At 46.8% G+C, this 27,757-nt stretch overlaps 1 protein-coding gene across 1 annotated transcript; it reads left to right on the top strand.

Annotated features, from left to right (window-relative positions):
- The first annotated feature begins 312 nt into the window (after positions 1-312).
- MUC22 (mucin 22) lies at positions 313-25,840 on the top strand. The gene is made up of 6 exons (XM_054686686.1): positions 313-382; positions 15,028-18,594; positions 18,925-19,044; positions 19,618-20,532; positions 22,641-23,026; positions 25,179-25,840. The coding sequence occupies exons 1-6, from the start codon at positions 313-315 to the stop codon at positions 25,443-25,445; spliced, it is 5,325 nt and encodes a 1,774-aa protein (XP_054542661.1). The 3' UTR covers positions 25,446-25,840.
- The last annotated feature ends 1,917 nt before the right edge of the window (positions 25,841-27,757 follow it).

The raw sequence follows: 27,757 nt of genomic DNA on the forward strand, positions 1-27,757 counted from the left end.
TCCCTGGGGAGGGAGGACCCAAAGCTCTGGCCTCCCCTACTCAGTATCAGCTATAAATGCCACAGACACGTTTGCGAGGAAAAAAGAAGAAAAATAAGAAGCCAAACTGTGGAGCAATTTGGGGGCTCCCCCCAACCATGCCATCTGCCTACAAGGCTTACCCTGGCACTGGCTGGCCTTTGGGTCTTTTTGTGCAACTTTATTTTCTATCAAGGCCCAGGGGGTTTGTCCCTTGTCTCTCTGCCTCTTTGACCTATCCTTCCTTTGGAACCCAGGCATCTAAATGACAACTTCTATGTGCATCATTTAGAGATGAGAAGAGGAAATATCTCTCCTGCTTTCTGGTTCCTGTGGCTGCTTCTCTTTGGACTTCTGGGACCCAGTAAGTGACTTAGCAGTTAAGGAGGGAGAGGGGCATGGAGGCCACATAAGCCCTGAAGGAGATGGGGAATCCCCTGCCCAGGCATGACTCTTCTTCCAGAAACAATGATGATTCATTTTTTTTTTTTTTTTTGCCCATTTCTGCAAAAGCCAGTACTGATCCCAATTCCACTGACCATGATTCTGATGCTGTCTTAGAAGCAAATCTGTATTAGTCTCCCCCAGCTGTGGTTGTGAGCACAAGTGGTGGGGCGGTGGGGCGGTGCTGGGGAAATGGAGGGGGGTGAGATTTTACTTTCCTTTGTATCTTGGATAAAAGTTTTTTTTTTTTAACCGGAAAACTCTAGTTCCAATAGCATTCTTAATTCCAAATTAAAACCAGGATCTCAGTCTAAAGTCAAGTAAAAATCCTTCAATCCTTCTTTGTTTTTTTTCCATAGGTTATTTGGGTACAGGTGATATTTGGTTATGTAAGTTCTTTATTGGTGAATTGTGAGATTTTGGTGCACCCGTCACCAAGCAGTATACACTGCACCCACCCTATTTGTAGTCTTTTATCTCTCGTGCCTCCCCCGTCCTTCCTCCCTAGTGCCCAAAGTCCATTGTATCATTCTCATGCGTTTGAGTCCTCACAGCTTAGCTTCCACCTATCAGTGAGAACATACGATGTTTGGTTTTCCATTCCTGAGTAACTTCACTTAGAATAATAGTCTACAGTCTCATCCAGGTCACTGCAAATGCCATTAATTCATTCCTTTTTATGGCTGAGTAGTATTCCATCGTATATATATGCCAGTTTCTTTATCCACCGTTGATTGATGGGCATTTGGGTTCCATGACTTTGCAATTGTGAATTGTGCTGCTATAAACATGTGTGTGCAAGTGTCTTTTTTGTATAATGACTTCTTTTCCTCTGGGTAGATACCCAGTAGTGGGATTACTGGATCAAATGGTAGATCTACTTTTAGTTCTTTAAGAAATCTCCACACTGTTTTCCATAGTGACTGTACTAGTTTACATTCCCACTAGCAGTGTAGAAGTGTTCCCTGATCACTGCATCTACGCCAACATCTACTGTTTTTTGATTTTTTGCTTCAACCCTTCTTCGGATGCTGCCTGATTCCAAATCCATGTATAACCCCCTGAGAACTTCCCTGGTAGAAACAAACCGGAGTTCGGCCACTGAGGGGTTGGCTCTGACATTGGATCAGCAATGGCTGTGAAAGGAAACAGCCCAGGGGAGAAGTGAATTGGGCTCCGTGTGACTCCAATGGGCTGTCTGAGATAGTACTGTTCACTCCAGTCTTTGATTTCTTACATCAACATATCTTCCCTAATTATGAGACACCAGGTTAATTGGCTCATCCATTCCATTGCCTTTACTGTAGGATGGCTCGTCAAGAAGTGGAAGGTGCGGCTGAAAGAGAAGGTATAGGTTGGATGATGTGGAGGATTTGGAGTGCTTCCCCCTTCTTCCTCAGTATGCATCTGTTTCCTGCACCCCACTCTGGATTCGCTCCCTCGCCCGCTTCAGCACTTCCCTCGGCGTTCTTTTTCTTCTCTTTCCCCTTGCCTTCACCCTGAATGCTTCAACTGTTGTCTACCTACCCATGCCTTCCAGATCTGCCCGTCGCCTGTCCTAATCCTGAACTCCAGTCCTATCTGTCTGATTTTAAACAAGAGTCCCCTTACCTCAGAAGAAACTGTCATTCATGTAGTCATTCAACAAACATTTATAGAGCTCCTCCTCTGGGCCAGGCACTGCTGCGTGCTAGGCCATGGTGAGGAATGGAGTGGGAAATGCCATGGTCTTGACCCCCATGGAACACTTGGTCTACTGTAAAACATAGACTTAAATAATATTTCCAAACAAAAGGGAGCAAGTGTGCAAGGGCTGAAAGGCCCCTTCTCTTTTCCTACCACTAGATCTATAAAGTAACCAACGGTGTCTCCTGTAGCCCCATTACAGTGGATTAGCAAGGACCAACTCCTCCATCTGAACGCTGGGCGCCTTCTCACCCTCCTGCCGTCTCAGCGGCTTTGCTCAGTGCATTTCTCCTTCCCCTCCCATCTCACTTTACCTTTCTTGGGTCCTTTCCATCAGCATCCAAACAAGCTCAGTTCTGTATGCACAAGTATCATCCAAGGAGACGATTAAAAACTTGGGTTTCCAGGCCCTGACACCCCACCAAGCAAGATCTTGATTCAGTAAGCTTGGTGGGATGGCGTGGGTTCTTCAGACAGTGTGATCCCAGAGATCCCTGGACCAAACACTGAATGATGTCCATCCTAACGTCCCCACATCACTCCTCAGCCACCACTTCTCCCTCCACTCTCCTCCTCACCCCCATTCTTTTTTTTTTTTTTTGGAGATGGAGTGTGGCTCTGTCGCCCAGGCTAGAGTGCAGTGCTGCAATCTCGGCTCACTGCAACCTCTGCCTCCCAGGTTCAAGCGATTCTCCTGCCTCAGCCTCCTGAGTAGCTGGGACTACAGGCGCACACCGCCACGCCCAGCTAATTTTTTGTATTTTAGTAGAGACGGTGTTTCATTGTGTTGCCCAGGCTGGTCTCGAACTCCTGAGCTCAGACAATCTACCCACCTCGGCCTCCCAAAGTGCTGGGATTACGGGTGTGAGCCACCGGGCCCAGCCCCTCACCCCCATTCTTGAAGGACTTCCCCACACTTGCTATGTCACTTCTCACCTCCCACTCGTTTATTTTATTTTATTGTATTAGGTAATGGATGTAAGTAGTTCTGAAAAAGAAATACTTGTAGTCCTACAAGGCTTCTCATAAAACTTCAGCCCCTGATTCCCTTGCCCCAGTTGCTTCTTATTCTGAGTCCTGCTTCCCAGGGTTCCTGTTGGCATTTACGTTCATACTGCATTTATCTATTTATTTAGAGACAAGATCTCACTCTGTCACCCAGGCAGGAATGCAGAGACACCATCATAGCTCACTGCAGCCTGGTACTCCCGGGCTCAAGGGATCCTCTCACCTCAGCTTTCCAAAGCACTGGGATTACAGGCGTGAGCCATTGCACCCGGCCATAAATTCTCTTACTACCATTACTTCTTTGTTGGTTGAGGTTTTTTGGTTTTTTTTTCCTGCTTTGGGCATGATTTATTGTCTTCCTCCTAATGAAAAGAAAGATTTAGGTTAGACCACTCCCCCTACACACTTACTGTCTCACATTCCCGCTCACAATTCTCCCCAAATGACTGTATCAAATTTTTGGTGTTAAACTAGCATTTAGTGTTTACATTATGATAACTATAAATTTTACCTCTAGTAACATTTATAACTGGGTCATATAATTGCATTGTGATGACATTATATAAGTATAAATGACCTCTAGTAACATTTATAACTGGGTCATATAATTGCATTGTGATGACCATCCGTTCTTGTAATTTTTGTTTTTCTAGATATTAATAATAGCCTCATTTTTAAAATGTCCATAGTTTTCTTCATATATGTAATTAATTCATCCCAAAACCTCCACCAGAAGTATCCCTGTCTTTTCGATACACATGAGGCAATCTATCAGTTTCACTTTTTTCCCTTGAGCAATCCCATTTGGAAGCCTCTGTCCAACCACAGCAATCCCATTTAGAAGCCTCTGTCCAACCAGTACTGGTTGCTTGCTAGGTCTCTTGTCCTGCAATCTGTATTCAGCAACATTCTGGAAATTCCCTTTTTTCCCTTGTAAATTCTTATCTTTTTTCTGGCTTTATTTTTCCATCTTTGAGCATCACTTTCTCTAGAAGCTTCCTGAGAGAGAGAGTTTATGGTGGGAAATTATTTTAAAACCTTATGCACTGTTAGGGTAATGCTAAGCTGCTGTAACAAGGAGATCCCGAAAGTGGCTTTGAAAAACAAGTTTATTTTTCTCCCTTGTACCAGTCCTAAGGTAAGTATTATAGGATGGTGGGAGCTCTGCTCCATGCAGTCATTCAGGGATCCTGGGTGAATATGGTTCTTCCATCTTCAACATATGGTTTCCAGTGTCATCATCATTTCAGCCCAAGGAGAGGGGAGAAAAACAGTATTTTGTATTATTTTATGATACAGTCAGTCAAAGTGCAGCCACAAGAGGAGAGGCTTACAGGCCCTAGAGACAGGAGGCATGGCACTGCCATGCGGGACCACCTGAGAAAGACACCAAGGTAGTCAGGAGGCAGAAGACAGGAGTGAAGGAAAGATTTATGTCTTTCCTTTTATTGGGGTTTCTGTGGGAAAGGCAAGGAAAGGCAGGGTGAACAGTTTAGGATTGGCTGGTTTGAATAATTCCTGTGTTCTTTGAGCTATATGGCTGATTACCACCTAGTTGCCTAGTACTTGGCTTTGGAATGACTAAGGCAGATAAATATTGTTTCCTGGAGTATATGGGCCAGATAGAGAAGCTATGGCTCTGGAATGGTTAATCTGCATATCAGCTCATGCTCCTGGCTGGGCCCTTTGCTACTTTTAAGAATTGGCTAGCCCTGGAAGGTCCTGTCTCTCCCTAGCTAGAAAAGTTTGTTAAGATGTCAAAACATGATAATATACAGAAATTAAAAATATATATACAAGCAGAAATCAAGGAATAGGTATTTACTCTTAAAGAAATGAAGTGGAAATTAATATGTATTCCTTCCCTTCAGGGGCCTCTGACTAGGGCTTAGACATGTAGCCCTACCTAGCTACAAGAGAGGTTGAGAAATGTAACTTAGCCATGTGCCCAGGAAGAAGAGAAAAATGGGCCCAGCTGTCCATAGACCTTATACGTCTGAAAATGTCTTATTCCACCCTCACATTTGACTCATAGTTTAGCTGGTTATAGAATTCTAGGATGGATATGATTTTTCTCAGGATTTTAAAGGCGTTGATCCACTATTCCTAGATTGTAGATTGTGAAGTCTGATATTTAGATTACTGACCTCTTGTAAAAGACCCATTCTTTTTCTTCTGGAGGATTTCAGATTTTTAAAACTACTGTTCTAAAATCTCATGATATGGTGTCATAGTATGGATTCTTTCATTGTGTTAGGAATTTGTACAGTAGAAAGTTGTATCAGTCAGTTCTGGGAAATTTTATTGCATTTTTTTCTTTGATAATTGCCTCTCGTCCATTTTCTCTGTTCTGTCTTTCTGAAAAAATCTTATAATTTGGATGTTTGACCTCCTGGGCTGACACTCTAATTTTCTTATATTTCTTCTTCTGTCTTCCAACTCTGTCGTTTTATTTTTCTTCTGGGGAGATTTCCTCAGCTTCTAAAGTCTTCAAATCCTTCTAGTGAATTTTGAGGTTTTTTTTTTTTCAAAGAGATCTTTTTTTCTCTACAACCATTTTTAAGATGGCATCTCTTACTTTTTTTTTTTTTCGTGGGTGTTATACTTTCTCTTATATTGCTGAGGACATTTGAAGTTGGTTTTGCTGTTTGCATTGTCCCAGTTCTCTCTGGCTTTGCTTCATAGGGATATTTGTTTTGGTCTCTATATTTCAAGCTAGAGATTTTTCTCAAATATCTGGTAATCCCAGAATGTCCTTTGCATTTGAGTGAGGCACTAGTATGATGCCTGGAAGCTTTGTGAGCAGGGGTAGGGCCTGTCAACTGGTGGACTTAGCTTTAGGGTAATTTAGCAGAGACGTGGCAGTTTTGATTGGGAAGATCCTCAAAACGTCAGTATCTAGTGTTGGCTAATTTCTTTCCACAAGAAGAATTCTCCAGATCCTGTCTAGAGCATACTAGCATAGCTGCTGAAGTGCTGGAAGCTGAGTAAGGGAATAGGTAATGTGGGTTTTACAGTTCAGGGTGTAAGCATTGCCTTAATTGCATAGTTTCAGTAAAACCTTTTGAGAGATGACAGGGTGCTGGCAGCCCTCGCTCAGTCTCGGAGCCTCCTCGGCCTCGCCACCCATTCTGGCTGCGCTTGAGGGGCCCTTCAGCCCCCCGCTGCACTGTGGGAGACCCTCTCTGGGCTGGCCGAGGCCGGAGCCAGCTCCCTCAGCTTTCAGGGAGGTGTGGAGGGAGAGGCACGGGCGGGAACCCGGGCTGCCTGCGGCACTTGCAGGCCAGCACTAGTTCCAGGTGGGCGTGGCCTCGGGGGGCCCCACACTCTGAGCCTCGGGCTGGCGTGGCCAGCACAGCCAGCCCCGGGCAGTGAGGAGCTTAGCACCCGGGCCAGCAGCTGCGGAGGGTGCGCCAGGTTCCCCAGCAGTGCCGGCGGGTGCTGCGCTCCAATTCTTGCCGGACCTCAGCTGCCTCCCTGAGGGGCATGGCTCGGGACCTGCAGCCCGCCATGCCTGAGCCTCCCCCCATGCCGCCATGGGCTCCTGCGCAGCCAGAACCTCCCAGACGAGCGCTGCCCCTTGCTTTGCGGCACCCGGTCCCATAGACTGCCCAAGGGCTGAGGAGTGCTGGCGCACGGCGCGGGACTGACGGGCAGCTCCATCTGCGGCCCAGGTGCGGGATCCACTAGGTGAGGCCAGCTGGGCTCCTGAGTCTAGTGGGGACTTGGAGAACCTTTATGTCTAGCTAAGGGATTGTAAATACACCAATCAGCACTCTGTGTCTAGCTCAAGGTTTGTAAACACACCAGTCAGCACCCTGTGTCTAGCTAATCTGGTGGGGACTTGGAGAATCTTTACGTCTAGCTAAGGGATTGTAAATACACCAATCAACACCCTGTGTCTCGCTTAAGGTTTGTAAACATACCGATCAGCACCCTGTGTATAGCTCAAGGTTTGTAAATGCACCAATCAGTGCTCTGTGGGGACTTGGAGAACTTTTGTGTCTAGCTCAGGGATTGTAAACACACCAATCAGCACCCTGTCAAAACGGACCAATCAGCTCTCTGTAAAACAGACCAATCGGCGCTCTGTAAAGTGGACCAATCAGTAGGATGTGGGTGCCACCAGATAAGGGAATAAAAGCAGGCTGCCCTGAGCCAGCAGTGGCAACCCGCTTGGGTACCCTTCCATAGTGTGGAAACTTTGTTCTTTCACTCTTTGTGATAAATATTGCTGCTGCTCACTCTTTGTGAGTTCACGCTGCGTTTGTGAGCTGTAACGCTCACTGTGAAAATCTGCAGTTTCACTCCTGAGGCCAGTGAGATCACGAACCCACCAGAAGAAACGCCGAACACATCTGAACATCAGAAGGAACAAACTCAGGACACACCACTTGTAAGAACTGTGACACTCACGGCGAGAGTCCACGGCTTCATTGTTGAAGTCAGACCAAGAACCCACCAATTCCGGATACACTTTTACTCCTGCCTTCAGCAGTGCCTGGGATTACTGGTCTAGAGTTTCTTTGGTTTCAGTATCTCCAGAGATAAAACCCTAAGCTGTTAAAAGGGAGAGAGGTGTATTCATCCAAGTCCTTGAGTGGAAAGAGTGATCTGGAGCTGAGAGACAGTTCCTAGCTACATTGTATTTCAACTATCCTTCCTGTATTTAGTCACATGCCACACCCAAATCTTCAGAGGAACCCAGTTGCAATTCCCGAATCTTTCCAGGATTCCACAGAATTAATAATCTACCAGTAGTTGACTTACTCTCACCCCCAATGGAGGCCTGTATGTTGAAGCTTTCTCTGTTGTGTTGGAGAGTTACCACTCATCCGCCTATTACCTTCAAAAAAAAATTAAATTAAATATTTCCTCTGCTGTTATCTCTCCATCCTTTGTCCTTGTGGAGGTATGTCTTTTGTTATTTCTCTACTTTTTATTCTATGAAATCCGTAAGCCTCCATATATACTTATTTATTCTTTTATTCATTCCAATTGGGGTCTACCCCATCATGCAAATCTGTTTTCAATAAACTAAACTCACTTCCATATTGTCTCTGAATCCAATGGACATGGCCCAGGCCATATCTTACTTGATCTCTCTGCAAAAATCAATTCAGCTAACTGCCATATTTTTCTAGAGCCTCTCTATTCTCTTGACTTCCTTGATTCACTTTTTAGAGTTTTCTTTCTGCCTTACTGGATGCTCCTTCTCAGTCTCATTCATTTGCATCTCCTCTTCTATCTGAATGATGCAGTGGCCAGAGCATGGTCCAGCGCCCTATTCTCCAACTATACTCTCCCAGACAAGTGATCTCAGTCAGCTTCATGGCTTTAAATACAATGTATATTTAAATGACTTCCAGTTTCACGTCTTTTGATCTGATTTCTCCTCTGAGAACTAAGTGCAGGTTTCCAACTGCCAACAGTCTCCTGGATATCTAATGGGCACAAAAAGTTCAAAGTCTAATATTTCCAACCTCCACTTCATCCCTATTCATTCAGATAAATAGAACTAATTTCCAACTCTGCGTAAGCCCCAAAGCTAGAAGTTGTTGTTGACTTCTTTTCGTGTCATCCACCACATGCAGCCTTTCAACACTTCCTATTGGTTCTACTTTTCTAATTTCAAAACATAGCTTGTATTCATCCACTGAAATGTATCTCCCCTGCTACCATCCTAGTTCAAGCAATAATTACTGCTCTTAATTTTTTCACTCTTGTCCTCCTACATGCCAGTTTTCACACAGCATCTTTTAAAAACATAAATCAGTTTTGTTTTCTACTTTCTCTTCCCTTCCTGAATGATTAAGCCCCAGATCATTAGGTGAGGCAGAGCAAAGCAGGTATCAGGGTTGGACAGGAGGGGAGACAGCAGTGGCCCAGAGAAAGATATAAGAAACTGAACTGGGCCGGGTGCGGTGGCTCACGCCTGTAATCCTAGCACTTTGGGAGGCTGAGGTGGGCAGATCACCTGAGGTCAGGAGTTCGAGGGCAGCCTGGCCAACATGGCAAAACTCTGTTTCTACTAGAAATACAAAAATCAGCTGGGTGTGGTAGCGCATGTCTGTATTTCCAGCTACTCAGGAGGCTGAGGCAGGAGAATCCCTTGAACCTGGGAGGTGGAAGTTGCAATGAGCCAAGATAGCACCACTGCACTCCAGCCTGGGTGACAGAGCAAGAAACTAAATTGGATGAAGTGGACTTCTCCACAGAGTGGCAGCCTGGCATGTTTTGTCAGAATCTTGTGAGGGTGAGAGGGAGTATGGGGTGGAGGGAGTATGGGCTGAAAATGAATGAATAGAATACCAGTGATTTTGTGAGACAATGTTTTGTCTACAATATGTGTAATTGAAGTTCCAGAAAAAAAGGGAACCGAAAACATGTTTAAAGAAATAGTAGCTGAAAAAATTAAATTTGATGAAAACTATAAACTCACAGATCCCAAGAACTCAACAAATATCAAGCAAAATAAACTTTAAAAAATCATACCAAAGTACAACATAATCAAATAACTAAAAATCAGTGATAAAAGGGAAATCCTAGAACGAGCTAGAAAAGACACATTGTATAGAGAGGAGCAAAGACAAGCATAACAGACTTCCTGTGAAAAACCATGACAACCAGAAGATAAAGAAGCAACATCATTAAAATACTGAAAGAAAAAAATACCTTATCAACCTAGAATTACACGGAGTAAGAATATTTTCAATATGAAGATGAAATGAAGGCTTTTCTAGACAAGCAAAAACTGGAAGACCTTGCCTCCTGGAGATTGACTTTTTTTTTTTTTTTTTTGATACGGAGTTTCGCTCTTGTTGCCCCAGGCTGGAGTGTAATGGCACGATCTTGGCTCACTGCAACCTCCGCCTCCCGGTGAGAGGTGACAGCGTGCTGGCAGTCCTCAGAGCCCTCGCTTGCTCTCGGCACCTCCTCTGCCTGGGCTCCCACTTTGGCGGCACTTGAGGAGCCCTTCAGCCCACCGCTGCACTGTGGGAGTCCCTTTCTGGGCTGGCCGAGGCCAGAGCCGGCTCCCTCAGCTTGCAGGGAGGTGTGGAGGGAGAGGCGCGAGCGGGAACCGGGACTGTGCGCGGCGCTTGCGGGCCAGCTGGAGTTCCGGGTGGGCGTGGGCTTGGCGGCCCCGCACTCGGAGCAGCCAGCGGGCCCTGCAGGCCCCGGGCAGTGAGGGGCTTAGCACCCGGGCCAGTGGCTGCGGAGGGTGTACTAGGTCCCCCAGCAGTGCTGGGCCACTGGCGCTGCACTGGGTTTCTCACTGGGCCTTAGCTGCCTTCCCGTGGGGCAGGGCTGGGGACCTGCAGCCCGCCATGCCTGAGCCTCCCACCCCCTCCATGGGCTCCTGTGCGGCCGGAGCCTCCCCGACAAGCGCCGCCCCCTGCTCCACGGCGCCCAGTCCCATCGACCACCCACGGGCTGAGGACTGTGAGCGCATGGCGTAGGACTGGCAGGCAGCTCCACCTGCGGCCCCGGGGCGGGATCCACTGGGTGAAGCCAGCTGGGCTCCTGAGTCTGGTGGGGACGTGGAGAGTGTTTATGTCTAGCTTAGGGATTGTAAATACACCAATCAGCACCCTGTGTCTAGCTCAGGATTTGTGAGTACACCAAAGGACACTCTGTATCTAGCTGCTCTGGTGCGGCCTTCGAGAACCTTTATGTCTAGCTCAGGGATTGTAAATACACCAATCGGCACTCTGTATCTAGCTCAAGGTTTGCAAACACACCAATCAGCACCCTGTGTCTAGCTCAGGGTTTGTGAGTGCACCAATCGACACTCTGTATCTAGCTGCTCTGGTGGGGCCTCGGAGAACCTTTATGTCTAGCTCAGGGATTGTAAATACACCAATCGGCACTCTGTATCTAGCTCAAGGTTTGTAAACACACCAATCAGCACCCTGTGTTTAGCTCAAGGTTTGTGAGTGCACCAATTGACACTCTGTATCTAGCTGCTCTGGAGGGGCCTTGGAGGACCTTAGTGTCCATATTCTGTATCTAACTAATCTGATGGGGACATGGAGAACCTTTGTATGTAGCTCAGGGATTGTAAACGCACCAATCAGCACCCTGTCAAAACAGACCACTCAGCTCTACCAATCAGCAGGATGTGGGTGGGGCCAGATAAGAGAATAAAAGCAGGCTGCCCGAGCCAGCAGTGGCAACCTGCTTGGGTCCCTTTCCACACTGTGGAAGCTTTGTTCTTTTGCTCTTTGCAATAGATCTTGCTACAGCTCACTATTTGGGTCCACACTGTTTTTATGATCTGTAACACTCACCATAAAGGTCTGCAGCTTCACTCCTGAAGCCAACGAGCCCACTGGGAGTAAGGAACAATTCCACATGCACGACCTTAAGAGCTGTAACACCGTGAAGGTTTGCAGCTTCACTCATGAGCCAGCGAGAGCACAAACCCACCAGAAGGAAGAAACTCTGAACACATCCGAACATCAGAAGGAACAAACTCCAGACATGCCACCTTAAGAGCTGTAACACTCACTGTGAGGGTCTGCGGCTTCATTCTTGAAGTCAGTGAGAACAAGAACCCACCAACTCCGGACACACTGGGTTCAAGCGATTCTCCTGCCTCAGCCTCTCGAGTAGCTGGGATTACAGGCATGTGCCACCATGCCTGGCTAATTTTGTATTTTTAGTACGGACGGGGGTTCTCAATTTTGGTTAGGCTGGTATCGAACTCCTGGTGATCTGCCTGCCTCTGCTTCCCAAAGTGCTGGGATTACAGGTGTGAATTGATGGGCAAGACTGACATTTTTTTTTAAATGTAAAAGTTCTTCAGGAAGAAAAAATTTAGATCTATGCAAAAAGGAATGAAGTGTGCTGGAAATGATAAATATATGGGTAAAAATAAAATTTTTTTCATTTAAATTCTAATTAAAAGATAATATACTTGAGTAACAATGAATTATGAGGCTTATATGTAGACATAAAATGTATGACAACAGTGGTACAAGGGATAGAAAAAGGAAATGGAAGTGTACAGTGTTGAGACTCTCATGCCTTTACATGAAGAGGAATGAGCTCACTGAGAGGTAGACAGTGATAAAGGTGTATATCGTAAATCCTAGAGCAATGGCACACAAATAAGAATGATATTTAATAAGCTAATGGTGGAAATAAAATGGGGTCAAAATGACTCAGGTCATGGTGCAGCGGCTTAGGCCTGTAATCCCAGCCCTTTGGGAGGCTGAGGCAGGTGGATCACTTGAGGCCAGGAGTTAGAGACCAGCCTGGGCAACGTGGTGAAACCCTGTCTCTACTAAAAATACAAAAATTAGCTGGGCGTGGTGGCACATGCCTGTGGTTCCAGCTACTCAGGAGGCCGAGGCAGGAGAATCACTTGAACCTGGGAAGTGGAATTGGCAGTGAGCTGAGATCCCGTCACTGCACTCCAGCCTGAGTGACAGAACAAGACGCTCAAAAAACGAAACAAAACAAAAAACAAAATACTGGGTTAATTAAAAAAAAAAAAGTAGGCGAAAAATGGAGGAAAAGGAAAGAAGAACAGATGAGAAAAATAGAAAACAAATATGAAGACTATTAAATTCAGGGCCAGCTACAGTGGTTCACACTTGTAATTCCAGCACCTTTTGGGGCTGAGGCAGGAAGATTACTTGAGCCCAGGAGTTCGAGACAAGCCCAGGCAACATAGGGAGACCCCATCTTTACAAGAAATAAAAATTAAAAAGTAATTAGCCAGGCATCATGACTCGTGCCTGTGATCCTAGATAGCTTGGAGGCTGAGGCAGGAGGATTTCTTGAGCTTAGAAAGTCAAGGCTGCAGTCAGCCGTGATTGTGCCACTGCATTACAGCCTGAGTGACAGAGCAAGACTCTGTCTCTAAAAAAGAATCAGACCCAATGTATTTATAATTACATTAAATGTATATGGTCCAGACACCACAATTAAAAGGCAGAGATTGACACATTGGTTAAAAAAGAAAGCCCCAAATAAATAATATTCAACCAAGAAATACATTTTCACTAACTATAACTACAAATGAGGTAAACAATAGGATAAAAATAAGAGGAAGAAAGATACGACCATACTGTATGTTAGCCATGCTAACATCAATTTAAAAAAAAATTGAGTGACTATTTCAAAATCAGACAAAATAGGCTTAAGAAGAGGTATATTATTAGGGATAAAGAGAGACATTTCATTATTATAATCACAACACAATATTTACTAACTACAAAGGGAGAAAAACCAGCCTGGATACACCTTAATCAAGTAATCCAAGAGAACATCATCAATGATGGGACACATTGATATTATCTGTCACCTGATAGTATGCAAAGAGAAGAATACAGCATCACTTCAGTGGTTTTCCTGGCAAAGATTAATAACATGAGCCTAATCATGATGAAACATTACAAAAACTCAGTTTAAGGAAAATTCTATAAAATAATTGACCTGTAATCTTCAAAGGTTAAAAGTTATGAAGATCAAAGGAAGACTGAAGAACTGCACCAGACTGAAGAAGACTAAAGAGACAGAACAACGAAAAACAACACACGATTCTGAATTGAACTGGTTTACTATTAAAGACATTATTAGAACAACTAACAAAACTTGAAAGGGATCTAAGGATCAGGTGGCAGCAATATATTCATGTGAATTGCTTGATCTTGATGGCTGTATTATGGTTGCGTATGAGAATATATAAAGTACTGAAGGATAATGAGACATCAGATTACCAAGTAACTCCCAAATGATTCAGGGAAAAGGGTTCTTTGTGTTATACTTGTTACAAAAGAATTTGTGATTTTTTTTTCAAAATAAAAACAAAGAGAAATTAACCAGAGTATGTTATTCCAGTGGGTCTTCATTGTATTTGAGATGAAATTTAACCTTTCTACCATGGTATTTTGCTAAACTCTGAGCATACCCCTGTCAGCAAAAGAAATGTGGGCTTATGTTCTTGTAAAGAAGAGAGTTTAGAATATAAAGAATGTAAATACACCTTTGGGTTATGTGTTGTTAAAAAGGCAGGGGTCCTGCTTCAGAGATTATGGTTAGAAAAGGTCTCTCTACCGCCTCGTTTTCTCCTTCAGTAACTACATTCCAGCCATCCTGGTCTCCTATTTATTCATGAATCACATCGAGCTCATTAACAACTCAGGGTATTTGTACTTATGCTATCAATCTGTGATGTCCTTCTCCTGGCCTTTCAAATTGCTGCCTTCTTTTTTTTTTTTTTCTTTTAAGATGGAGTTTTGCCCTTGTTGACCAGGCTGGAGTGCAGTGGTGCAATCTTGGCTCACCGCAACCTCCGCCTTCCGGTTCAAGTGATTCTCCTGCCTCAGCCTCCTGAATAGCTGGGATTATAGGCATGCGCCACCATGCCTGGCTAATTTTGTATTTTTAGTAGAGATGGGGTTTCTCCATATTGGTCAGGCTGGTCTTGAACTCCCGACCTCAGGTGATCCACCTGCCTCGGCCTCCCAAACTGCTGGGATTACAGGCTTGAGCCACTGCGCCCAGCCCAGATGGCTGCCTTCTTATCCTTCGGATCTCAGTTCATATGTCAGTTCCTCAGAGAGACCTTTTCTGACTCCAGTATCGAAAGCAGCACCACTGCTTTCTTTAACAGCACTTAAGCCAATGTGTATTTGTATTTTATGTTGTAGCTCTCTTCTTTACTAAATTATAAGCCCGTATCTCTTTTGCTGACAGGAGTATGCCCAGAGTTTAGTAAAATACCAGGTACATGTTAAGCCCTCAATAACTGAATAAATAAATGAATAAGCAGTACTGAGTATATGTGAAAGTAACACTATACTAAACCTGCAAATTCATCTTTAACCCATTCCCACCCTTATTTGTTCTCCACCTCAGGCTCTGAGAATACCACAGCCTTCACAAAAGGCTCTGACACCACCACAGCCTCCATCACAGGCTCTGAGACCACCATGGCCTCCACCATGGCCTCTACTACGGCCTTAACTACAGGCTCTAAGATCACCACAGACTCTACCACAGGCTCTGAGACAACCTCAGCCTCCACCATGGCTTCTACTGCAGCCTTCACCACAGGCTCTGAGACCAACACGGCCTCCACCACAGACTCAGGGACTACTATAGCCTCCACTAGGACCTTCACCACAGGCTCTGACACAACCACAGCCTCCACTGCAGGCTCTGAAACTATCGTGGCCTCCACCACAGTCTCTGGGACCACAACAACCTTTACTGTAGCCTCCACTACAGTCCCTGAGACTACCATGGCCTCCAGCACAACCTCCACTGCAGGCTCTGAGAAAACGATGGCCTCCTCCATAATTTCTGAGACCACCATGGCCTCCACCACAGGCTCTGAGACTGCCACAGTCTCTACCACAGGCTCTGAGACCACCACCACCTCCACTGCAAGCTCTGAGGCCACTAAAGTCTCTACCACAGGCTCTGAAACCACCACAGCATCTACTGCAGGTTCTGAGACCACCACTACCTCCACCTCCACGGCAGGCTCTGAGGCCACCACAACCTCAACTGCAGACTCCAAGGTGATCACAGCATCCAGCAAGAGCTCTGAGACCACTGTGGCCCCCACTGCAGGCTCTAACACCACCACAGCCTCTACCACAGGCTCTGAGACCACAACAATCCTGATTAAAGCCTCTGAGACCACCACAGCCTCTACAGCAGGTTCTGAGACCACCACCCCCTCCCCCACAGGCTCTCAGACCACCATAGTCTCTATTTCAGGCTCTGAGATCACCACCACCTCCATGGCAGGATCCGAGACCACCACAGTCTCTAGTGCAGGCTCTGGGACCACCACAGCTTCTACGGCAGGCTCTGAGACCACCATCTCCACTGCAGGCTCTGAGACCACTACAGTCTCTATCACAGGCACTGAGACCACCATGGTCTCCGCCATGGGCTCAGAGACCACCACAAACTCTACTACAAGCTCTGAGACCACTGTCACCTCTACTGCAGGCTCTGAGACCACCACAGTCTCCACCATGGGCTCTGAGACCACCACAGCCTCTACTGCAGATTCTGAGACCACTGCAGCCTCTACCACAGGCTCTGAGATGACCACAGTCTTCACTGCAGGCTCGGAAACCATCACACCCTCTACTGCAGGCTCAGAGACCATCACAGTCTCTACTGCAGGCTCTGAGACCACTACAGTCTCCACCACAGGCTCTGAGACCACAACAGCCTCTACTGCACATTCTGAGACCACTGCAGCCTCCACCATGGGCTCTGAGACCACCAAAGTCTCAACTGCAGGCTCTGAGACCACAGTCTCCACTGCAGGCTCTGAGACCACTGCAGCCTCTACTGAAGATTCTGAAACCAACACAGCATTTACTGAAGATTCTGAGACTACCACAGCCTCTACTACAGGGTTTGAGACAACCGCAGCCTCTACTACAGGCTCTGAGCCTACCATGGCATCCACCATGGGCTCTGAGACCACTATGGCCTCTACCATAGGCCCTGAGACCACGAAGGTCTCCACTGCAAGCTCTGAGGTGACCACAGTCTTTGCTGCAGGCTCTGAGACAATCAGAGCCTCTACCATAGGCTCTGAGACCACCACAGTCTCTACCACAGGCTCTGAGACCACCACAGCCTCCACCATGGGCTCTGAGACCAGCACAGATTCTACCACAGGCTCTGAGACCACCACAGCCTCTACTGAAGGCTCTGAGACCACCACAGCTTCCACTGCAGGCTCTGAGGCCACCACAGTCTCTACTGAAGGCTCTGAGGCCACTACAGTCTCCACCACAGGCTCTGAGACCACTACAGTTTCTACCACAGACTCAGAGACCACCACCACCTGTACTGAAGGCTCTGAGATGACTGCAGTCTCCACCACAGTCTTTGAGACCACCACAGCCTCTACTGAAGGCTCTGAGACCACAATAGCCTCTACTTCAGACTCTGAGACCACCACAGCTTCTACTGAAGGTTCTGAGACCACTACAGTCACTACCGCAGGCTCTGAGACCAAAACAGCCTATACTACAGGCTCTGAGACCACCACAGCCTCTACTACAGGCTTGGAGACCACCACAGTCTTTACCATAGGCTCTGACACCACCACAGCCTCTACTGAAGGCTCTGAGACCACTGCAGTCTCTGCCACAGGCTCTGAGACCACCACAGTCTCTACTGAAGGCTCTGAGAACACTACAGTCTCCACCACAGGCTCTGAGACCACTACAGTTTCCACCACAGGCTTGGAGACCACCACCACTTCCACTGGAGGCTCTGAGATGACTACAGCCTCCACCACAGGCGCTGAGACCACCACAGACTCTACTGAAGGCTCTGGGACCACCACAGCCTCCACTGCAGGCTCTGAGACCACCACAGTCTCTACTGCAGATTCTGAGAACACCACAACATCTACTGCAGATTCTGAGACCACCTCAGCCTCTACTACAGGCTCTGAGACCACCACAGCCTCTACTACAAGCTCTGAGACCACCACAGCCTCTACTGAAGGCTCTGAGACCACTACAGTCTCCACCACAGACTCTGAGACCACCATGGTCTCTACCACAGGCTCTGAGACTACCATCACCTCTACTGAAGGCTCTGAGACCACTACAGTATCTGCCACAGGCTCTGAGACCACCACAGTCTCTACTGAAGGCTCTGGGACCACTACAGTCTCCATCACAGGCTCTGAGACCACTAAAGTTTCTACCACAGGTTCAGAGACCACCACCACTTCTACTGAAGGCTCTGAGATTACTACAGCCTCCATCACAGGCTCTGAGACCACCACAGACTCTACTGAAGGCTCCGAGACCACTTCAGCCTCTACTACAGGCTCTGAGACCACCTCAGCCTCTACTACAGGCTCCGAGACCACCTCAGCCTCTACTACAAGCTCTGAGACCACCATGGCATCCACCATGGGCTCTGAGACCACTATGGCCTCTACCATAGGCTCTGAGACCACCAAGGTCTCCACTGCAAGCTCTAAAATGACCACAGTCTTCATTGAAAACTCTGAGACCACCGTAGCCTCTACCACAGCCTCTGAGACCACCACAGTCTCCACTGCAGGCTCTGAGACCATCCCAGCCTCTACAGCAGGCTCTGAGACCACCATCACCACCTCTACTGAAAGCTCTGAGACCACTACAGCCTCTATTGAAGGCTCTGAGACCACCACAGCCTCTACTGAAAGCTCCGAGACCACTACAGTCACTACCACAGGCTCTGAGACCACCACGGCCTCTACTGAAGGCTCTGAGACCACCACAGCCTCTACTGAAGGCTCTGAGACCACCACAGTCACTACCACAGGCTCTGAGACCACCACCGCCTCTACTGAAGGCTCTGAGACCACTACAGCCTCTACTGAAGGCTCTGAGACCACCACAGCCTCTACTGAAAGCTCTGAGACCACTACAGTCACTACCACAGGCTCTGAGACCACCACCGCCTCTACTGAAGGCTCTGAGACCACTACAGCCTCTACTGAAGGCTCTGAGACCACCACAGCCTCTACTGAAAGCTCTGAGACCACTACAGTCACTACCACAGGCTCTGAGACCACCACAGCCTCTACTGAAAGCTCTGAGACCACTACAGTCACTACCACAGGCTCTGAGACCACCACCGCCTCTACTGAAGGCTCTGAGACCACCGCAGCCTCTGCTGAAGGCTCTGAGACCACCACAGTCACTACCACAGGCTCTGAGACCACCACCGCCTCTACTGAAGGCTCTGAGACCACCACAGCCTCTACTGAAGGCTCTGAGACCACCACAGTCTCTGCTGAGGGCTCTGAGACCACTACAGTCACTACTACAGGCTCTGAGACCACCACGGCCTCTACTGCAGGCTCGGAGACCACCACAGTCTCTACTTCAGGCTCTGAGACCACCACAGCCTCTACTGAAGGCTCTGAGACCACTACAGTCTCCACCACAGGCTCTGAGACCACTAAAGTTTCTACCACAGGCTCAGAGACCACCACCACTTCTACTGAAGGCTCTGAGATTACTACAGTCTCCATCACAGGCTCTGAGACCACCACAGCCTCTACTGAAGGCTCCGAGACCACCTCAGCCTCTACTACGGGCTCTGAGACCACCACAGCCTCTACTACAAGCTCTGAGACCACCATGGCATCCACCATGGGCTCTGAGACCACTATGGCCTCTACCATAGGCTCTGAGACCACCAAGGTCTCCACTGCATGCTCTAAAACGACCACAGTCTTTGCTGAAAACTCTGAGACCACCATAGCCTCTACCACAGCCTCTGAGACCACCACAGTCTCCACTGCAGGCTCTGAGACCATCCCAGCCTCTACAGCAGGCTCTGAGACCACCACCACCACCTCTACTGAAGGCTCTGAGACCACTACAGCCTCTATTGAAGGCTCTGAGACCACCACAGCCTCTACTGAAAGCTCCGAGACCACTACAGTCACTACCACAGGCTCTGAGACCACCACAGCCTCTACTGAAGGCTCTGAGACCACTACAGTCTCCTCCACAGGCTCTGAGACCACCACAGTCTCTACCACAGGCACTGAGACTACCATCACCTCTACTGAAGGTTCTGAGACCACTACAGTCACTACCGCAGGTTCTGAGACCACATTAGTCTATACCACAGGCTCTGAGACTACCACCACCTCTACTGAAGGCTCTGAGACCACCACAGTCTCTACCACGGGCTCTGAGACCACCACAGCCTCTACCACAGATTTGGAGACCACCACAGTCTCCACCTCAGGCTCTGGGACCACCACAGCCTCTACTGCAGGCTCTGAGACCACAACAGTCTATACCACAGGCTCTAAGTCTACCACCGCCTCTACTGAAGGCTCTGAGGCCACTACAGTTTCTTCCACAGGCTCTGAGACCACCACAGCCTCTACCACAGGCTCTGAGATGACTACAGTCTCTACCACAGTCTCTGAGACCACCACAGTCTCTACCATAGGCTCTGAGGCCACCACATCCTCTGCTGCAGGCTCTGAGGCCACCACCACCTCTACTGAAGGCTCTGAGACCACCACAGCCTCCACTGCAGGCTCTGAGACCACCACAGCCTCCACTTCAGGCTCTGAGACCAACACAGCCTGTACCACAGGTTCTGAGACCTCCACACCCTCCAGTGCAGGCTCTGAGACCAACACTGCCTTCATCATAGGCTCTGAGACCTCCATAGCTTCCACTGCAAGCTTGGAGCCCACTGCAACTTCCCTCACAGGCTCTGAGACCACCACAGTCTCTATCACAGCTTCTGGGGCCACTGCAGCCTCCACCACTGTCTCTTCCACCACTTTTGTACCCACCAAGGCCACTGACGTTTCTATCCAGCCCATCACCAACAAACCTATGTCAGGTACTAACCCCCATGTCTTCTTTGAGCCCACATATTTTAACTCCAGTGGCAATCACCAGCTGTTCACCTGTTTCTATCATCTCTGCCCTGGTTCAAGTCAAGCCAGCACACAGTTAGATATAATTTCCTCTTCTAGGCTGGGCGCGGTGGCTCATGCCTGTAATCCCAGCACATTGGGAGGCTGAGGCGAGCGAATCACGAGATCAGGAGATTGAGACCATCCTGGCTAACACGGTGAAATCCAGTCTCTACTAAAAATACAAAAAATTAGCTGGGCATGGTGGCGGGCACCTGTAGTCCCAGCTACTCGGAAGGCTGAGGCAGGAGAATGGTGTGAATCCGGGAGGCGGAGCTTGCAGTGAGCAGAGATCGCGCCATTGCATTCCAGCCTGGGTGACAGAGCGAGACTCCGTCTCAAAAAAAAAAAAAAAAATTTCCTCTTCTGGAATCCTAATTGCCTCTACTCTGGTCTCAACTCTTTTTTTTTTTTTTAAGTGCCCACCACTTCCATTGCAATCAGAACCACAATATAGTAAACCACAAGTGCATCATATCTGTCACATCTTCCTCCAGCAAGCCCGCCTCAACTCTACTGGCCCATCACAGTTTTGTGAAATGCTCCCACTTCGGTGCCAAGTAGATTATCTCTATTCAACCAACCATCTGTGACAACACCACCTCCTATCAATATATTGACTCTAGACCAGAGGCTGGCAGACCACATTTCATGGGTCAAGTCTCACCTGTTACCTGGTTTTGTAAAGTTTTACTGGAACATAGTCATGCCCATTCATTTATAGTTTGTCTCCAGCTGCTTTTCTGCTTTTCAGTGTATTTGCAACAGAGACAACCTGGCCCAAAAGCCTAAAGTATTTGCTGTTTGGACCTTGACAGAAAAAATTTGGCAACCTTTGCTCCAGTCTGAGACCAAACAATTTTGTTCATTCTCTGGCACTTGCCATCAGCAAGCCGGTTACATCTGATTCTATCCTCTTGGTTCTAAGCACACTCACTTCTATTCTCATGACTGGTGCTGTTTGTGATCCCATTTTAACCACTTCTGACCTAGGCACACCCATCGCTACCTAAGCCGCCACCACCGCCTCTGCTGTGTTGATTCTTGCTCGCATCTGTCTGAGCCCACCCTCTCCTATCCCTATGAGCAGCCTTCTCCACTTGGGTCAGGTCCTCCCACATCTGCCCAAGCACACTTACCTCACCTTTGCTGACCACCACAGTGTGGTAGATGATGTCACCTCTGTCCCAGCCACGGCCACTGGCATGCCCATGAGTGAATCCAATTCCGCCATCTCCTCCTCCAGCTTCCTCCTTACACCCAGTGATCACAGTGACAAGAGAAGCAGGGCCTGCCGCTTTGTATACCAGCCCACCCACTTATTTGATCTGCTTTGATTTATTTATTTTCAATTTTTTCCATAAGTTATTGGGATACAGGTGGTATTTGGTTATATGAATAAGTTCTTTAGTGGTGATTTGTGAGATTTTGGTGCACCCATCACCCTAGCAGTATACACTGCACCATATTTGAAGTCTTTTATCCCTCGCCCCCTCCCACTCTTCCCCAAAGTCGCCAAAGTCCCCAAAATCCATTGCATCATTCTTATGTCTTCGTATTTTCATAGCTTAGCTCCCACATATCAGTGAGAACATATGATGTTCGGTTTTCCATTCCTGAGTTACTTCACTTAGAATAATAGTCTAAAATCTCATCCAGGACACTGCAAATGCTGTTAATTCATTCCTTTTTATCAGCCTGCCCTCTTCTATTTGGGTGGCCCCTTCTGAAGTCAAATAGATCTTCCACTTCTGAACCCATCGTGATAACGTTTCCTCAAACTTCTGCCTCCTCCATCACCAACTCCACCAGGTGACACATTCTACCTCCTTCTCTGTATGACACCCACCTGCATTCTGGGGACATGGCCACAGCAGAATCGCTTTCTACCATCTCTCCTCCCCCACCACACCTCTCCTGAGCCACCTCCACCATAGGTTTGTTAGATTCACCCTCCTCTGCTCTAAGCACCCCCATTCCCCTTTAATCATCTCTGCTACAAATGCATCAGCTTGTGTGACCTTTTTCATAGGCACCAGAACCACTGGAACCAGACCCACTGCCTCCAGCTCTGTCACCATGGCCCCTGGAATGGACTTCAAGGCCTCTGCTGCCAGCCATACTGTGCCGGGAATAGTCTTAAACACCTCTGGCCTGGGTACATCCACTATGGGAGCATCATCTACCACCTCAGCCCACGGCGTCAGGACCACCACAGGATCCACCCGTGAGCCAACCAGCAGCACCTTCCAGGAAACAGGCCCGGTGTCCATGGGCACAAACACAGTTAGCATGAGCCACACACCCACAAACGTGATCAAACCAAGTGGATATTTACAGCCCTGGGCTATCATCCTCATTTCCCTGGCTGCAGTTGTGGCTGCTGTTGGATTGTCAGTAGGACTGAGTTTTTGTCTGGTGAGTACCCAGGGTGGGTTCACAGGGGAGCCTGGCAAGAAGGCAGGGGGGAATCATGTCAGCAGTGCTTTGGAAAAATCCAGAATGAGAAAGGGGAGTAAGTTGGTGCGCTCAGAAGGAAAGAATCACCTAGCCTGATATAAGGACAAGAGAGAATGCTTAAGTCAGAGAAAGTGAGAAGCAAAGTAGAAAAAGAGGAGGGAAAAGATGGAGTTGGAGCCAAAGTGAAGAGAAATACTGACAGAACAAGGGAAATACTGAGAGAGAACAAGGAGGACATAAACATAAAGGAAGCAAGAAGCAGCTGGGCGCAGTGGCTCACCCCTGTAATTGCAGCACTTTGGAAGGCCAAGGATGGTGGATCACTTGAGTCCAGGCATTTGAGACCAGCCTGGCCAACATGGTGAAACTCGTCTTTACCAAAAATACAAAAATTAGTCGAGAGTGGTAGCATGGACCTGTAGTCTCAGCTACTTTGGAGGCTGAGGCATGAGAATCGCTTGAACCTGGGAGATGGAGGTTGCAGTGAGCAGAGATTGTGCCACTGCACTCCAGCCTGGGTGACAGAGCAACATCCTGTCTCGAAAGGAAGGAAGAAAGAAAAGAAAGGTAGGAAGGAAGGAAGGAAGGAGAGAGAGAGAAAGAAAAAGAGAAAGAACGAGGAAGAAAGAAAAGAAAGGTAGGAAGGAAGGAAGGAGAGAGAGAGAAAAAAAGAGAAAGAACGAGGAAGAAAGGAAGCAAGAAAGAGAAAGGAAGAAAGAAAGAAAGAAACTGAGAGAGAAAGAGAAAGAAAAAAGAAAGAAGGAAAGAAAGAGAGAGAGAAATAGAGAAAAGAAAGAAGCATAAAAATGTTCAGTCATCCAAAATGCGGGCTTCCGATTGTCTCATGTATGACAAATTTCTGGTCCTCACAGCAATTCCTTGTGTGGCCTGTGACTGTTACTCTCTGACCTCCCACTCCATCTCTGCTCTCTGGTTTTGATTGTTCTTTGAATACATATTTTTCTTACATTGATTTCACACTTATTGATGTTCTTCCTGTTTTCTTGTGATCCTGCGGGTAAGTTACCATTTGAGGAGTGAAGCAGAGTATAAATCAGTGGTGTGCTGGAGCTGGCTCATCCTGGCCCACAAGAGATTGTGCAGTTCTTCCCAATTCTGAGCTGAGTGGTGTGACACTGGTAGCTTAAAATATGCTGTGTTGGAAATACTTACACCACAGCAATTGTCAAACACTACAAATCAGCACTTTTCCCTCGGAGAGCCTGTTATTAAGTGTCGGACAACATACCACTGGTAAAAATGGACAAAATGAAAAATACGGAAGTCACAAAAGGTTTGGATAATATAGTCAATTTGCTGAGGTTCTTTATTTTAGAATTCTCAGCCTCTCTCCATATGTGGGCTACATAATAAATACCAGCATCTAAGAATTACTCCCTAAATTACTTTATTATTTCATTTGCAAGATCAAGAGAGAATAACGAAAGTGAACATTGAGTTTTTACTGCGTGCTAGGCTCAAGGCTGAATGTTTAAAATGCACAATGTTATTTAATCTGGCCTACAATCCCATGGCCATATTATATTCATCTTACAAGTGAGGGATCTGGAGCTTCATGATCTTAGCTGTTCGCCCCAGCACATGTAGTGAGTGGCAGATATAAGACTCTAACTCAGGTTAGTTGGATTCTGGAGTTCATGCCTATAATCTCAAGGCTCTGTGTAGACAGCTTTCTAGGGCTCTCAATTCCATGTACCTGTTCTGAGCTTTCTTAGCTGACTAACAAAGAGAAAGACTGTCTGTCAAGTGAGTCTCTGTGCCTTTCACATAGGGGTATGGATTTACCTTTGTCTTGGAAGTCCAAAAACACATAACCTTATGATCTGCAGAGCTAGGGCCTGAGTACGCACATAAAGATGATATGTTAATAAGGTAACAGGGAAGCTTATTTTGTCAGACGGAGAAAGAGTAAAAGAACAAGGAAAAAGAGAGACAGAGACAGAGATCATAGTAAGGATGGTGGTAAAGAGAAGAGAACATGGGCAGTTTGGAAAAGTGAAAATCTGACATTGGTGAAACAGTCATGTATGGTGATTAGGGAGAGGAGACTTAATTTTCATTTATCAATGTATTTATTTTTTTCTTTTAGAGAGACCTTTTCTTCCCCCTGAGATATTGTGGTATTTATTACCCCCATGGCCACAGCCACAGCCTTGGTCTGGACCTGGACTTGGGCCTGGGCTCTGGGACATTCCACAGCCTGGGAAATGCACTGGTTCATGGAGGAGAACTTGAAATGGGACATGGAGGAACACATGGCTTTGGATCTAGAGTGGGCCATGGACTGAGCCACATCCATAGAGATGGCTACGGAGTGAATCATGGCGGGCATTATGGACATGGAGGAGGCCACTGAAGACACCGTGGAGTGGATCACAGAGGAAGCCACCAAGGAGGCCACGGCAGGACAAGATGGCTGTGGCCATAGATTGGGTATCAAAACATATTATGGGTGGGAGGGGGTCACGGAGGAGAAAAAAATAATGATCATGAAATAATTAAAGTGGAGCATAGGAAGGTTCCCAGGATGTGATCCATGGAGATGGACATGGACTAGGTCAAGAAAAGAACCAGCGAAAGGACCACAGAGACTTTGACTGGCTTGGAGGGGACTTCAAGTCAAAGCTTCTGTGAGTTTTTCCTGAGTCTCAGCCTCTGTTGTGGGGAGTCACGACAACCACCCTCAGGACATCTTCTCTCCCATTTCCCACCACATCAGGGTCAACGTTTCTCATCCCTGTGTTTCCTCATGGTGCTATAAATATTACCAAGACATGTCTAAGAAACAAAAGCACATAATGAATGTATTATCAGGGCCACACGCGTATTCGTTTTCCTGTTTGTTCTTTCAGTTTTTTTTTTTTTTTTTTTTTTTTTGAGTGCTTATTATGTACCAATCACTATCCCAGGAGCCTTTAAATACGCCATCATTTGGCTGGGTGTGGTGGCTCACGCCTGTAATCCCAGCACTTTGGGAGGCCAATGCGGGTGGATCACTTGAGGTCAGGAGTTCGAGACCAGCCTGGCCAACATGGTGAAACCCCGTCTCTACTAAATAAATACAAAAATCAGCCAGGCGTGGTGGCGAGTGCCTATAATCCCAGCTACTCGGGATGCTGAGGCAGGAGAATCGGTTGAATCTGGGAGGTGGAGGTTGCAGTGAGCCGAGATTGTGCCACTGCACTCCAGCCTGGGCGACAGAGGAAGACTCTGTCTCAAAAAAAAAAAAAAAGGTCATCATTTAATCCTCAGAAAATATCTTGGTGACCTTGAGGTAGGCAAAGATACTTAGATACTTAAGCAAGACACAAAAAGCACTAGCTATTAAAAGAAAGTGTGATGATTTGGACTTCATTAAAGCCTAGTATCAGCATATACCTTTAAGAGGTATATTCTTAACTATAAAAGGAAAGTCAAAGATGGGAGAAGATATTGCAACACATATAGCTAACAAACGACTAATATCCAGAATGCAGAAAGAGCTACAATAAGAAAAAGATGATGCAATTTTAAAGTGGGCAAAATATTTGATAAATAGTTAGCAAAAGAGGATATCAAAACAGCCGGTGAACATTTGAAAAGGTACCCAATATCACTGCTTATCAGAACTGGAATGTAAAACCGCAATGAGATACCACTACATACACACACTGTAATGACTAGCATTTGAAAGACTGCCAGTACCAAGTATTGGAAAGGACATTGAACAACTGGAACTCTCACACATTGTTAGTGGGAGTGTAAATTGATACAATTACTTGGGAAAATGTTTGGCAATGCTAAAATTAAACACATACCCTATGACTCGGTACTTCCACTCCTGAGAGTAAATATCCAGCAGAAGTGAATACCTGTGTCCACCAAAAGACATGTACCATGCCAGCTTCATTCATACCACTGCAGGGTGGAAATTTAACCCCAAAGTCCACTAACATTAGAACAGGTAAGTAAATTGTGACATATTCATGCAGTGGAATGCTACCCAGTAGTGAAAAAAAAAAACCTATGAAATCACACAATAACATTAATGAATCTCATAGTCAGTGTTGAGTAAAAGAAGTCAAAACAAAAGTGTACCTACTGTATAATTCCATTCACATGCAGTTCAAGGCCATATGACATTAACCTGTTGTAATAAAGGTCAGAGTTGAGGATGCCTTTGGGGGAAAAGGCTGACCGGGAGAAGGCATGAGAAAGCCTTCTTGCAGGGGCAGACAGGGGAAGCTGAGAATGTTCTGTGTATGATCTGGGTGGTGATTACAAGGGTGTATAGATATGTAAAACTTCATTAAAATGTGCACATGAGATCTGTGCACTTTATGGTATGTAAGTTATGTCTCAATTTGAAAAATGAAAAAGATATTCTGAGGCTATTTTCTCAGCGTATTATGATTTCCTTGGTCAGAGAATGTGGTTGGAGACACATGATGATAAATGAGGCATTTGGTAAGCCCAAAGACAGTGGTGCTGCAGGAAGCATTGTGTGCAAGGGAGGCAAGCAGCTATTTTCAATGAGGACAAATCACCTCTCTCTTTAGGTTGAAAGAGGTCTGATATAATTAATCTGCCATTCTCTCTGGAGAATGGTGCCACATAACGGGGCCAACACTGATCTCTGCTGTTAGCAGTTGAGGCACTCAGCCATGGATTATCTGTCCAGCTTGGCCT

The sequence above is a fragment of the Pan troglodytes genome, chromosome 5 (assembly GCF_028858775.2).
Source record: "Pan troglodytes isolate AG18354 chromosome 5, NHGRI_mPanTro3-v2.0_pri, whole genome shotgun sequence".
NCBI classification, from domain to species: domain Eukaryota; kingdom Metazoa; phylum Chordata; class Mammalia; order Primates; family Hominidae; genus Pan; species Pan troglodytes.

Coding starts and splice junctions, on each gene's coding strand:
- MUC22 (XM_054686686.1), top strand. CDS start 313: ATGAGAAGAGGAAATATCTCTCCTGCTTTCTGGTTCCTGTGGCTGCTT. Junction 383..15,027: donor CTTTGGACTTCTGGGACCCA/GTAAGTGACTTA, acceptor TCTCCACCTCAG/GCTCTGAGAATACCACAGCC. Junction 19,045..19,617: donor CACCACAGTCTCTACTTCAG/GCTCTGAGACCA, acceptor TCACTACCACAG/GCTCTGAGACCACCACAGCC.